Source organism: Hemitrygon akajei, chromosome 9 (assembly GCF_048418815.1).
Source record: "Hemitrygon akajei chromosome 9, sHemAka1.3, whole genome shotgun sequence".
In the NCBI taxonomy this organism is placed as follows: Eukaryota; Metazoa; Chordata; class Chondrichthyes; order Myliobatiformes; family Dasyatidae; genus Hemitrygon; species Hemitrygon akajei.
This window is the reverse complement of record NC_133132.1, coordinates 128,249,559-128,264,128: the sequence shown is the minus strand read 5'-3', so window position 1 is coordinate 128,264,128 and position 14,570 is coordinate 128,249,559. Positions and strand designations below refer to the sequence as shown.

General features: G+C 39.7%; 2 protein-coding genes across 2 annotated transcripts in view; one reads left to right on the top strand and one right to left on the bottom strand.

The window, feature by feature from the left end:
- Positions 1-12,447, bottom strand: part of LOC140733518 (flap endonuclease GEN homolog 1) — a 31,915-nt gene extending 19,468 nt beyond the window's left edge. The window contains exons 1-7 of the mRNA XM_073056950.1: positions 12,243-12,447; positions 11,968-12,147; positions 11,062-11,254; positions 10,011-10,187; positions 8,455-8,565; positions 2,410-2,483; positions 909-1,000 (exon numbers count right to left, since the gene is read on the bottom strand). Of these exons, the coding sequence (XP_072913051.1) occupies positions 909-1,000; positions 2,410-2,483; positions 8,455-8,565; positions 10,011-10,187; positions 11,062-11,254; positions 11,968-12,128 (808 nt within the window). The 5' untranslated portion in view covers positions 12,129-12,147; positions 12,243-12,447. The remainder of the gene's footprint in view (positions 1-908; positions 1,001-2,409; positions 2,484-8,454; positions 8,566-10,010; positions 10,188-11,061; positions 11,255-11,967; positions 12,148-12,242) is intronic.
- Positions 12,448-12,721: 274 nt separating this feature from the next.
- Positions 12,722-14,570, top strand: part of LOC140733514 (structural maintenance of chromosomes protein 6-like) — an 82,589-nt gene continuing 80,740 nt past the window's right edge. The window contains exon 1 of the mRNA XM_073056947.1: positions 12,722-12,805. The gene's annotated coding sequence lies outside the window, so the exon portion shown is untranslated. The remainder of the gene's footprint in view (positions 12,806-14,570) is intronic.

Here is a 14,570-nt window from a genome sequence, read left to right as displayed (position 1 = left end):
AACTTCAGGAACCTGTAGGCATAAGAGACTACAGATACTAAAATCTTCAGTAAAGAAAACCTGCTGGGGAGGCATCCCGTAGTTCAAGTAGCATCTGTGGAGGTCAAAGTCTTCAATTCCCCCTTCCACACCAACCTGTATTCTCTTAGCCTTGTCCACTGCTTTGGTAAAGCCAAAGGGAAACTAGTGAACGGCACTTCAAGTTGCACTTAGGAGGCCTACAACCAAATTTTATGTCAACCTCACCCCCCCAACTCTTGCCCACTCTCGGCTCTCTCTCTCTCTGTTCACCTTTTTCATTCCCAACCAACACCACCTCATTACTCAGATTTGTCCCCCACAATGCCCCTCATTGATCCATCTGCCCATCATTCCTCACTTATTTGATTTAACTTATCATCTTTTAGTCTCTCTCTCTCTCTACTTTTCCTTCCCCTCATCAGGCTCCAGGTACCCATATTTTTCCTCATCTGTATCCAGCCATCACCCAGATGTTATGCAGGATCTTGACAAATGCCAACTATCCTTTGCTTCCACAGATGCTACTTGACCCACTGGGTTCCTCCAGCAGTTTGATTTTTCCACTTCTGGATTCCTCAAGCTTTACCAGTTGAACATTCCTATAAAAGACAATGCAGAGCAGGCATATGAACCACGATGACATGGAAATTCCCTCTTAAATTCAGCAAAGTCCTGAATGTATACACACAGTATTATTTCTCCTTTATCATTGCCAGCAAGAATCATAAATTGTATAATACAACCATGCTAGCAAAGTACCCTCACAATACAGACTGTAGTAGTTCAAAAAAAGTGTCTTAAGTCACTCAGTCAATCAGGAGGGTATTAACTGCTGCATTACTAGCAATATGTCCCATGAAAGAAGAGAAATTTCAAGATCTGCTTACCTGGGTGTTGGCACAATGAGCAGTGTGCTTTATTTTTAACGATGGAATCATGAGTACCAGTTTCATCAAACTCTCTTTTCCATAGCTTAAACCTGAAAAGTTAAGTACAGTCATCCTTTCACACTTTAACTTTATGTTGAAAAAATATAAATTAAAATCAATGCATACAAAATATTTCACCTTTAATTATATCCACATTGCCCATATTTTGGTTGCAATATTGATCATACAAATCTCTGGAGATAAATCTCTGAAAACTAAAATCATCCATGCCACTTCAAAATGAATTGAAAGGATGAAAGGGGCATACAGGAGTGAGATATGCCAATTAGTGGAGTGGTGCCGCAGCAACAACCTGGTACACAATGTCAGTAAGATGAAAGAGCTGATTGTGGACTTCAGGAAGGGTAAGACAATGGAACACATACCAATCCTCAGAGAGGGATCAGAAGTGGAGAGAGTGAGCAGTTTCAAGTTCCTGGGTGTGAAGATCTCTGAGGTTCTAACCTTGTCCCAACATTTCAATGTAGTTATAAAGAAGGCAAGACAGCAGCTATACTTTATTAGGAGTTTGAAGAGATTAGACATGTCAACAAATGCACACAAACTTCTATAGTTGTTACCGTGGAGAGCATTCTGACAGGCTGCATCACCGTCTGGTATGGAGGGGCTACTGCACAGGACCGATAGAAGCTGCAGAAGGTTGTAAATCTAGTCAACTCCATCTTGGGTACTAGCCTACAAAGTACCCAGGACATCTTTAGGGAGCAGTGTCTCAGAAAGGCAATGTCCATTATTAAGGGCCTCCAGCACCCAGGACATGCCCTTTTCTCACTGTTACCATCAGGTAGGCTGTACAGAAGCCTGAAAGCACACAGTCAGCAATTCAGGAACAGCTTCTTCCCCTCTGTCATCCGATTCCTAAATGGACATTGAATCTTTGGACACTACCTCACTTTAAAAAAAATAGAAATATACAGTATTTCTGCTTTTGCATGTTTTTTTAATATATTCAACATATCTAATTGATTTACTTGTTTATTTATTATCAATTTTATTTATTATTATTATTCTTTTTACATCTCCGCTCGATTATGTATTGCATTGAACTGCTGCTACTAATTTAACAAATTTCATGTCACATGCTGGTGATAATAAACCTGATTCTGAAGTGGAAAGTAAACATTTCAGCTTGTAAATCTTAAGTAACTGTGACATTGCAAGCAGATTTGAGGAAGCTAAAAGGAAGAGAAAGAATGTGCAAGGGAGAATGAGAATGTGATGTGTTGGTATGAATAAAGTTAAAACATTCATTTTCCTTAAAGCTATAATTTAGCCATTTTATAGCTTTGTATTATCAGAGCAGTTCTTAGTATTTGGGTAGTCTTTTACAGTCATGTCGCTGTTATTTCACTATGTTAGAATGTAATCTAGAAGAAAGGTCAACTCCAGGAGATAAAACTTCCTTAGAAGCTGTCAATTATCCAAGGGTTAAATTTACCTTTGTAGCAGACTCTGTCCATTCATTGTCGCAACCAACCTCAAAGCCAGTTCCTTCCCAACCCCTGGAACTCCCTAGAGACAGAAAAGCAAAAACAAAACAGACAGATTTTTAACAGAACATTTCGAAGTATATAGAGATAAGATGGAACTAACAACAGTGGGATTACAAGAACCAACCAGTGAACTCACAGGTTTTGCACCAGAATCATTGCCAGGCCAATTTTATCTTTGTTTTTTAAATAAACACTTTAAAAATACTTGTTTATTCAAAAGGGTTCACAAATTAGTGGTAAACAAATCTCAAATGACTTTGAACACATTAAGTTGTGGAAGCAGGCTCTTCTTCTGCACTTCATTCAAAATCTGAATCATCAAAAAGTTAAAAACGACAATGTTATCATGCTTCAGTGGTTACATTATTGAGCTAGTACCAAGAAACTAGAATATATCCTTTTAGACATGTAAACTAATCCTATTTGTGCAACTGAGCAATTCAAAATTCAATTAGTAAAATCAAGTAAAGGGTTCCATTCTCTTAAGGAAAAATATATCTTTTAGATTTCTTTCAACTGAACAATAAACCATACATAAGTAAATAAGGCAAAATAAACAGGCCATTTCTTGTCTTTAGCTTTTTTCAAATTTCTGTTTTTAATGACAAGATAAGCATTTATTGCTCAACTTAATTATCTTTGAGAAGGTGGCACGAGTCACTTTTGAAGGTATTCCCCACAATGCAGTAAGGTGCTGTCTATCAGGACCCAGTGATGAAGGATGGTAATACATCTCCGAATCATAATTGGTATGAGACTTGGGAAGGAAACCAGCATCCAGCCATGTTTCCATTAACTTGCTGCCTTTTTTCTATCTGGTGGTAGATGTTGTGGGTTTGGAAGAGATTGTACTTAAATAACTACAATACATATTGCAGAAGTATGGATTAGGAGGTGCCTATGAGCTATTTTGCACTGGATGGTATTGAAATTCTGGGTGTTTAAGGGGTTGAGATTGCACAAGGTTTAGCTTATGATGAGGGAGGGTGACATTTAAAAAAGCGAGCAGGGATGATTGGAACTTTGCAGCAAGCTTGGGCGTGGTTTATTTGGCAATTGGCAAGGGACAACATTTTTTTTAAAATCCGGGATGGCCATTATTGGAGTGGGAGCTTGAGGTTTTATCTCGAGGCTTCAGGAAGAAGAGGTGAAGGCCAAGGTAAATTAATTGCTTTCTTTCTCTCTTTTAGCACATTTAGAACAGTGAGAATGACACTTGTGGGATGTGGGAAGACCTCCAATGATAACATCATTGCATCAAGTTGGAGTTAATAACAGACTGCATCAGGGAGCTGGATGAACTTTAGCAGGAAGGGAGACAAGGTCCTACAGTTTAGAAAATTAGGTGTTAAATTAAAACTCAGGACCTCTGGGGACGTGATTTCAGGATTGCTACCGATGCCATGTGCTAGTAAGGCTAGAAATAGGAAGGTAAGACAGTTTAATACTTGGCTAAGATTTTTGAATCATTGCACTCTCTTCCAAGGAAGGTGGAAACAAGACAGTTTGCACCTGAATTGGAGGGGACCAATATCCTTGTGGGAAGTTTTGCTAGTACTGCAGTGGAGTGTTTAAACTAGAACCTGCAGGGGAATGGGAACCGGAGTGCCAGCACAGCTTGTGGAATGGTTGTGGGGAAAGAAGACGTTAATCCTACATACAGAGACAGGAACCAAAAGGTTCAGAATGGTCAGACTAATGTTCTGAGTTGGATCTATTTCAATACAAGGATGGATCAGCACATGGAATCATGTTATTGTAGCCATTAGTGAGACTAGATTGCAGGAGGATTTGTAGCTCAATGCTCCGGTATTCTGTTGTTTTATACATCTTAGAGAGGGAAACTATTAAAAGTGAAGAGGTAGTATTACTATTCAGGGAAAACACCACATCAGTGCTCAGACAGGTGAGACTGGAGGGCTCATCTACTGAAACTATATGGGTGGAAATGAAAAATAAGGAACACAAGACCACATTAATGAGATTATATTATAAACTACACAACAGTCCACAGGATTTAAAAGGATCAGATTTGGAGAGTTGCACAAAATATAAGGTTGTAGTAGATAGTGATTTTAACTTTCCAAATATTTACTGGGATTCTCGCACTGTAAAAACACTAGATGGGACAGAGTTTGTCAAATGTTTTCAGGGAAGTTTCCTTAATGAATATATAGAGCTCTTAACTAGGGAGAATGTGATATTGGGCTTCTTACAGGTATATATGTGGTTGGCGGAGCTAAGATGGCACCAAGTGGCTGCTTCTCCAAGCTCACCAACAGAAACAGTTTAAATTCCTCTCTTAAATGTCTCTTTTTTCCATCCCTTTTCAAGGCAGCTGGAGTTCTATTGAGCTCCCTGACCAGCAACAGCAGTCAAACTGCAGTTTTTCCCTACAGTGATGAGTTCCCATTCTTGGAGAAGGAACATCAGGACTTCACGGCAGCGGTCTCTATAGTCAACCTTTCCCTCGCTCAGAGTTTGCTACCGATTCTCGAGTTGGGAGAATCGCGGAATAAAATGCGACACAGCAGACTAACATTGTCACAGTGACTGTTTGTTGGTGTCCCCTTTGCTGTGAAATGGGTGACATCTCTCTATCCCTTGTCGAATTGTCAGGTAAACTCTGATTTTTATAAATGAACTGGATGAGGATGTGCAGGGATGGGTTAGTAAATTTGCTGATGACACAAAGGTCGAGAGCATTGTGGATAGTATGGAGGTCTGTCAGAGGTTACAGCGGGACATTGATAGGATGCAAGACTGGGCTGAGAAGTGGCAGATGGAGTTCAACCCAGATAAGTGTGAAGTGGTTCATTTTGGTAGGTCAAGTATGGTGGCAGAATATAGTCTTAATGGTAAGACTCTTGGCAGTGTGGAGGATCAGAGGGATCTTGGGGTCCAAGTCCATAGGACACTCAAAGCTGCTATGTGGGTTGACTCTGGTTAAGGCGGCAAACGGTGCATTGGCCCTCATCAATCGTGGGATTGAGTTTAAGAGCCGAGAGGTAATGTTGCAGCTATATAGGACCCTGGTCAGACCCCACTTGGAGTACTGTGCTCAGTTCTGATTGCCTCACTTCAGGAAGGATGTAGAAACCATAGAAATGGTGCAGAGGAGATTTACAAGGATGTTGCCTGGATTGGGAAACATGGCTTATGAGAATTGGTTGAGTGAACTCGGCCTTTTCTCCTTAGAGCAACAGAGGATGAGAGGTGACCTGATAGAGGTGTACAAGATAATGAGAGGCATTGATCCTGTGGCTAGTCAGAGGCTTTTTCCCCAGGGCTGAAATGACTAGCACAAAAGGGCATAGTTTTAAGGTGCTTGGATGTAGGTACAGAGATGTCAGGGGTAAGTTGTTTTTTTTTAAAATGCAGTGAGTGTGAGTGGGTGGAATGGACTGCCAGTGGTAGTGGTAGAGGCAGAAATGATAGGGTCTTTTAAGAGACTCCTGGATGATACATGGAGCTTAGAAAAACAGAGGGCTATGAGTAAGCCTAGGCAGTTTTAAGGTAAGGACATATTCGGCACAGCTTTGTGGGCCAAAGGGCCTGTATTGTGCTGTAGGTTCTCTATGTTTCTAAACAATAGTATTTCTTGACTCTCATGGCCTCTCATTGGGTGCTTTGCTGTTCCTTTGTGGGTGCTGGCATCTTCTAATGAAATGGTGGGGGGGGGAGGGAGAAGAAGAGGAAGAAGGGAGGTTGATGTTTTGCTACTGCTTGCACCAGGGAGGGAGGGAGAGAGAAGGGGCTTTGCTGTTCTAATGTTTTTCTGTCATTCATTCTTTTGTTCTTCTGTTTTCATGGATGTCTGTGAAGAGCAAGAATTTCAGATTGTATACAGTTTACTTTCTCTGATTATACATGGAACCATTTGAGAGCTGAAGGATAGTAAGGAACAAAATTGGTCCACTTGGAAGATCAGCGCCTTCATCTATGCATGGATTCGAAAGAGCTGGGGGAGATCTTCAATGGATATTTTTGCATCTGTATTTACTCAGAAGAAGGACAAAGTCTACAGAGCTGAGGCAAAACAGTGGTGAGGTAATCAATTGCGGATGGTTCACAGAAGAGGAGGGGTTTGCCGTCATGAGTTAAATTAAGGTGGATAAGTCTCCACAGCCTGACAATGTGTTCCCTTGGTGATGCACTATCAATTACTCCAAAAGACTGGAAGGAGAGTAAATACTGAAAGGCTTTTATTAACAGTAAAATGGATCCAAGTTCATGCTGTATGTCTATCTTGGTCTGTGGGAGGAGCAGTGACACAATCGCCTTTATTCAGGGGTCTGTGGGAGGAGCCACAGGAGCAGTCAGCAGAGGGATATGTCCAGACAGATAACCCAGTTACAACCTATATACATGGTTTACCACACTTGGACCTTGTGAAAGGCTCGTGCAGAAATTGTAGGAACCCTGGCAGAGGTATTTAAAGCATTTTTAACCACTGGTGAGGTGCTGAAGGGCTGGAGAACAGCTAATGTTATTCCATTATTCAAGAGTGGCTCCAAGCATAAGCCTGGAAATTATAGAGCAATGAGCTTGATGCCAGTAGTGTGTGAATTATTGGAAGGTATTCTAAAGGGACAGGATACATTAAAATATTTGCAATAACAGAGCCTGATTATGAATTATCAACATGACCTTGTGCATGGGAGGTCATGTCTAACCAACCCTGTAGACTTTTGAGAGGAGATTACCAGGAAAGATAATGAAGGACGCTGTGGACATTGTCTACATGAACTTTAGCAAGGCCGTTGATAAGGTTCCATATGGGAGGCTGATCAAGAAGGTTCAGTCACTTGGCATTTGGAATAAGATAGTAAATTGGATTCATGGTAGAAGCCAGAGCATGGTAGTAGATAGTGGCTTTTGTGACTGGAGGCCTGTGACTAGTGATGTGCTGCAGGCTTCAGTGTTGGGTTCATTGTTGTTCTGCTGTCGTTTGTCATCTATATCAGCAATCTGGTAAATTGGATCAGCACATTCGCGGATGGCACAAAATGGTGGCCATTTTCTACAATGAGGAAAGCTATCAAAGCTTGCCACAGGATAGAAGCCAGCTGGAAAAATGGCTGAAGGAAATTCATGCAGACAAGTATAATGTCTAAAAAGTATAAAGATCTGGGAATATAGATCCATTCTACCAGTGACTCTGAAGTGCTGTCACTGGTAGAAAGGGCCGTAATAGCACATTGGCTTTCATTAATCAGAGTACTGAATACAGCAGTATGGTTGTCATGTTGAAGTTGTATTAGACTTTGCTGAGGTCAGCTTTGGAAGTGCGTGTGCAGTTCTGGTCACCTACAGTAAAGGTACCAATAAAATTGAAAATGTAGAGAAAACTTACAAGGATGTTGCTGGGACTTGCGGACCTGAGTTATAAGGAAAGGTTAGGAGATTTTCCCCTGAAGCATAGGAGAATGAGCCGATATTTGATAGAGGTATACAAAATTGAGGGGTATAGATAGGGTAAATGCAAAATAATATGTGGATGAGTCTAGAATTAGAGGTCATAAATTAAGGGTGAAAAGTGAAATATTTAAGAGGAACATGAAGGATGGGGGGTAAGCGTGGAACAAGCTACCAGCAGAAATGATGGGATGTGGGTTAAATTGCAATATTTAAGAGACGTTTGAATGAGTGTACAGATGCGAGGAGTATGGAGGGCTTTGGTTCAGATGAGGTTAGGCAGAATAACAGCCTAGCAAGGAGAACGTGGGCCAGTTTCTATGCTGTCGTACCCTATGTTGCAATTAGTTATCCAGCAATGTGGAGTATATTCCATCACACTTCTCACATGGCAGAGGATGTCTTCACCTGTGTGGCAGCAGCCAAATTCATCCCATCCATCTCCCAAACTCTCACGTTCAGGCTAAACATGAGTCAGGAATTTATAAGCTGTGGATGGTCTGTAATTTAGTTATCAGCTAATGCATATTACAATTTATATGTGCAATTACAACTTTAAAATCAAACCATACTTTTGGCAGGTAGTCACATCCAAGCAGAATTGCCAAACCAATTAATGCATCCCGGTCAAGGCCTAACTGGGATCTTATTGCTGACATTTTGTAGCAGTCCACATGGGGATCCTATTAAAATGAAGAATAAAACAAAAATTTATAGTCTGCCCTAGTGACTCGGGCCAAAATGCTTGTACTTGGCAGCTGATAATAATGAAATAGTGACTACCCCACATACAGTATCCAAATGATTTAACAATCTTTCCACACATAATTGGGTCACTGTTGTAGATAAACACATAATGCAATCTGCAGAATACAGTAAGAACTCAATTTCCCAAGTCTAATATGCATCTTGGTATGAGGGAAAAGATCCTGTCATATCCTCTACTAGTATAATTTGCTATCTGCTGACAGTAGAATACATTTTATGTAGTTTAAGACATTCTGGGGCGCAGTGCCCCGAGCAGTAAATTTGGCATTACCCCTGGTGGGTAACTTGCACAAGCTCTCCTGACCAGTATTAAGTACAGTACTTACTACTGTAGCATTATAAGCCATTTGCAACTAAATTCCAGCTCAAGTCTCAGAAATTAAAATATAATAAGATCATAAGATGTAGAATTATAGGCTATTTGGCCCAAAGAATCTGCTCCTCCATTTGATCATGGTTGATTTATTTCCCCTCTCAACCCTATTGCCCTGCCTTTTTCCCTGTAATCTTTGATGTCCTTACTAATCAAGAACACATCAACCTCCACTTTAAATATACCTAATGACTTGGCCTCCATAGCTGCCTGTGGCAATGAATTTCACACATCAGTCAGCCTCTGGCTAAAGAAATTCCTCCTCATCTCTGTTCCAAATAGACACTCTTCTGTTCTGGCACTGTCCCCTCTGGTCCTATACTCTATCTCTATTTGAAAAATCCTCACCATGTCCTTCCAATATTTGATAGGTCTCAATGAAATCTCCCAAATCTCCAGTGAGTATGCCCAGTCACATCAAACACTCTTCATGTGTTAACACTAGCATTCCCATGATCATTCTCGTTAACCTCCTCTGGACCTTCTCCAATGCCAGTACATTCCTTGTTAGATTTGGGGCCTAAAACTGTTCACAATACTCTAAAATGTGGCTTGACCAATACATTATAATGTCTCAGCATTGCAACCTTGCTTCTAATCCTCTAGAAACAAATGCTATCATTATGTATTTTTAATGAAGAAAATAGAAAGAGAGGTATTGAAGACTCTATAATGATTTCAATTACACCAGTCGAATAACTGTTGCATTCTTTGACCTTATTAAGTGCACCTTATTAGCCATTTTTTTGTTGATTGTCCTCAATACCCTAATAATTTCACATCAATGAACTGGAATTATTTTAAACTTTAACTCTAGCTATTCTCCAATAGCCTTAAATTTGTTTTCACTTCCTTTGAGCTAAATGACTCAAGACAAAGAGAGAAAATACACCACAGAAAATGCACACAGACAGAAATTGTGCAATAGTTTTTAAGAGCAGAATCTGATGATATGGCTAATATATCATAATATGTAAACTGAAGTACCTTCGTGTTTATCGTCAAATTTCTGTACACAGTCTGGGCACCATATAGAAAAGCATCGCCATCATTGGTGATGCAGCCATCAACATATCCATTTTCATTCAGATAGGCACACATGGCTTCAGCCTCACCAGCTGCACAAACCCATGGATTACCCAAATAATCCAGCAATTCACAACACTGCAAAAGAAAAATAAATCCCAGTTCACTCAACTTTTACAGGATCATTTTAGTAGATATTTGAATACAAAGAAACAATTTGGAGTAAAACGTGTTACATTTGCACAAAACTCAGTGGGAAATTATGGCCAGTCTACATCAGATGTTGAATTTCAATGTGAAAACATTATTTAAACAAAACACCAAATGGGTCCCCACATGTGGAACTAAACATTTGTATGCAATATCGCTCTGACAACTGGCTTTAAGCCAAACCAACTTAACCTTGGACATACTAATGGAGCATTTCACTGAAGCAAAAACCACTTCATTTATTAAACACAAGAGACAACCAGTCATAAACAGCAACTTTCTCTACCAAAAAGAGAAAAAGCATTAAAAAAATAATTCCACTTGTTAATATGATACAAGGTAAAAAGGAATCCATTACAAGGAATATCAAATCCATTTTAATGATGGATTACTAGCATTCTTTGTTTGGGATTTAAACTAAGGTTTTAGTCTTAATATAATTATTACATTGCATTAATACAATAAGATGGGTTAAAAAAATTCCTAATCTCCAGTGATAGTTAAGAGTTTGCAATATCAAACAATACTAGTTCAAAAAGAACTATTTGTCAATGATCATGTTTCAGTGTTAAAAAAACATTTCAACCAATATTTAAAAATTCAAAATACAATTTATTATTTCACAAACTATAAAGGGCAGGGTTCATTAATACTTCCATTATTATTCAGTGTAAAGCCCTGGTTAACATTTAAATGAGTGGGATCAAAAATGAATTTCAATGATAAATTCAAGAAGTGACCATAACTTTGATACCAAGAGGGATAATGTTCAGGGATCCCAGGTCAAGGTGCCAAACTATACCTCTCTAAGAACAGATTTAAAATGGGATCTTCCAGTCCGAACAGTACAACTTCCTGGCTTCCTGGACCCACCACGTCTCATCTCATTCCGTTTATTCATTGTGTCAGCCTTCAGTTTTGGTGCAGTACCTTCTGCCACAAAGACAAGTCTCACATCCATCAAAGTGAGATATGAAACGCGGAAAAACAAATTCCTGAAATCAAAACAAAAGAAACTGAAGAAATGGGAAATTTTCAAAATTTTGAGTATCTAGTGCCAGATATATGCCAATGAAAGATTCTCCTTGAAATGCAAAAGTCATTTTACTGGTAACCAATCTAGATATTCTAATAGCTTCTCTTTTAACATCAATAGCTATTATGCTGACAAGCAAAATTGCCCACCATATAATTTTGACTTGAAAATTAGTTACAGATATACACAGGACAAGGAATGTGACAAAATGGATTTCTACTTGAGTTGATTCTTAGCTTTCTGATATTAATATTATCCTCTATCTGTATATAATATCAGCACCTCCATTTCATCAAATTGAGTCTTGCTTAAAAGTGTAGATGATTCCCTTTACTTCCATTGCGTTACTGTTCACCAATAGTACAAGTCCAATCAATTTTTATTCAATCTCTGTTCCAGAGGATAGCACTTTTTCTCTTCGTGATACTAATGAGAGAACAAGTTCAAAAAATGTTTTAAATGTGGATTAACATATGTCCTGGGACAGCCACTAGCACATTAGTAGAATGTCATTTCTCATCCTCTCCTGTGAGCACTTTGTCTGTCCAATAGGAGTAGTAACATCAAAACGTTTTCCAGTGTAGAACCACAGAGTAATGTCATTACTTCATAGCAGAGATGGCTCAATATTGCAAAACATCATACAGGAATTTCGGACACATTTCACGTTACCTGAGATGCGGCTTGTTCACTGTTCCCATCATACCCTTCACCGATTGAGCCTCGCAGACCCATAAACTCATATCCACAGCTAACGTTTTCCCTTTAAGACTTTGCAATGGAACATATTCTTTAACAGGCTCCAAAATCTGCCACAGATCATTCACTCCCATGATTCCAGTTGTTCAGAAACTTTTAAGAAAACATACTTACATATTAGTTCCTAACAAAACTTGTTATAAAGTTAACCAGCTTTTTTAACGGAGAAAGTCCCAAAAGATCCTCACCGGCTTATAAATATCTGACTTATGGTGAAGAAGAAAATGATAGTTACGCATTTACGTTTCCCCAGTTTCAGCAAAACTCCGTTTCCTTTCTCTCAGGTTTCCCATTCTCAGCAACAATCAGTCTGAACCGGCAGTTCTGCATGACAGATGAACGATTCGGAAACTAAGATGATGAGACAGAAACTGAAAACGTATCATAGAATATCCTCAAAGCCGGAAGCCAATTGTCCTGTTTAAATTCCCCGCCTGAACGACAGCGCATGCGCGCAGCCGCCGCCTCTCTGGACTTGCGCAGAGTACGTGCTGAAGCTCTCGGCTGTTGACAAAGCCGGGGAACTGGGCATGCGTACAATGGTGATGTCAAAGTCACGCCGAGCAGCCAACTGCGTTCTGCCGAGTGTTGGAGCAGGAAAACCGACCAGGCAGGTCGCTGGGATTAATACGCAGGCGCATAACTGGCATTGTAATTGGATGGTCGCGTCTGGGCGATCGTGCGCATGTGCAGTGTCGTAGTTAAATTTTGAATAGATTTTCGGCGGATTTTGGTCAAGGTTCCTTGAGGGGTGAGTGTTGTTGTAAACGGCAGTAGTGTTGGTAGGGGGGAGGAAGTTACCAGGGCTGGGCCGGTGGGCAATACCCTGGTTATAGCTGGCGCGAAGTTCATTGGTTTCTCTATGAAGTGTTGGCGAGAGTCACCTAAATGAGGGCCGGATTGAGTTGCAATTAACACGGTGGCTGTTTGGCCTATCAAATCCTTTCGGAGTGTATATAAACTTCCATCCTTCGCAGACTTACAGATCATTCCTAAACAGATAGTAGTTCACTTTTTAACGCTAACCGAGTCTGTAGCCTTTGATAGTATTGGCCCTGACTACACTCGAAATTTAAAAAAACCTGAAGTTGTAGCTGGTTCTTTTGTCCATTGCCAGCATCTTATGTTCCAATTTCTAGCAATAGAAGCAGTTTCTCTGTGTCTTTACCCTTTATGGTTTTGATAATATCAAGTTTTCTGACGCTCTCCTTTTATGAAAACAACAATCCACATTCTACAACGAATTCAGATGACTAAAACCCTTCAGTTGGGCAATCATTTTGATAAGACATCTGAACCCTCTCTAAACCATACTGTATGGAACTCGATGCAATGTTTAATTGCAGCCAAACAAGATTTTCCTATATGAATTTTTGTGACTTCCTTGTTTCTGCAGTGCTTTTATTTATAAACCCCATGTGCTTTTCTTTCGAAAATGAGGACTAAAATAATAGTTCAAAGTCAGTTTATTATCAAAGTATTTATGTCACCATATACTGCATTCACAGTAAATACAAGAAGCACAGCAGAATCAATGAAAGACTGCACCCAACAGGATGGACAAATAGCCAAATGCAAAAGACAAACTGTAAATACAACAAGAGACAAAATGAACACAATAAGTAAACAAGCAGTAAATATCAACAACATGAAATAATGACTCCTTGACAGTGAGTCCACAGATTGTGGGAACAGTTCAGTGATGAGGCAAGTGAAGTTATTCCTTCTGGTTCAGGAGCCTGATTATTGAGGATGGTAACTTTTCCTGAACCTGGTGGTGTGAATACCTTCTTCCTGATGGCAGAGAGCATGGCTTGGGTGTTGAGGGTCCTTTAATGGATGCTGCTTTCCTGTGACAGAGTTCCATGTAGATGTGCTCGGTATTGGAGAGGCCTTTACCTGTGATGAACAGGGCTGTATCCACTACTTTACTAAGATGCTCCTCTTATCTGCTCTATATTCAATAAGATCCTTTCATTAGGGTCACTTTGCAGCAGTAACCCTGGAATTCTTTTATTCCCTTTTAATCTGAATATCATTTGTCTCTGAGCCTTTCCAGTCCAGTTGGATTGAGGATCCTTGCATTGCAACCTGACTGAAGAAATGCCTCTTCATCTTAAGGCTCAATAGCCAATATCTTTCTTTGAAATTGTGACCTGTCTTTAATCACTTCCGCAGGTTCCCACACATCTTCAGCAATCTATGGAATGCTGCACAAGTCTTAGTTTAAAATCCACCTGTGAAATTTAAATTCAATTCATAATCTGTCATTTTAAAAATGCATAAACTTTTTTAAAAATAAAGTTATAAATTGATAAGTTCACTGTCCCTTTTGGGAGGAAGTCTGCCGGCGTTGCAAGCTATATGTGACTGGAGTGTGGCAATCTGAAATTGTTTACCAAGTCAACAACAACTGAGAATGTGCAATAGATGCTAGTAATGCCCACACACCGATAAATAATGAAAAAAAAATCTCCCAATTATTTCTGATCTTTTCTATTTACTGAGTATTTTCT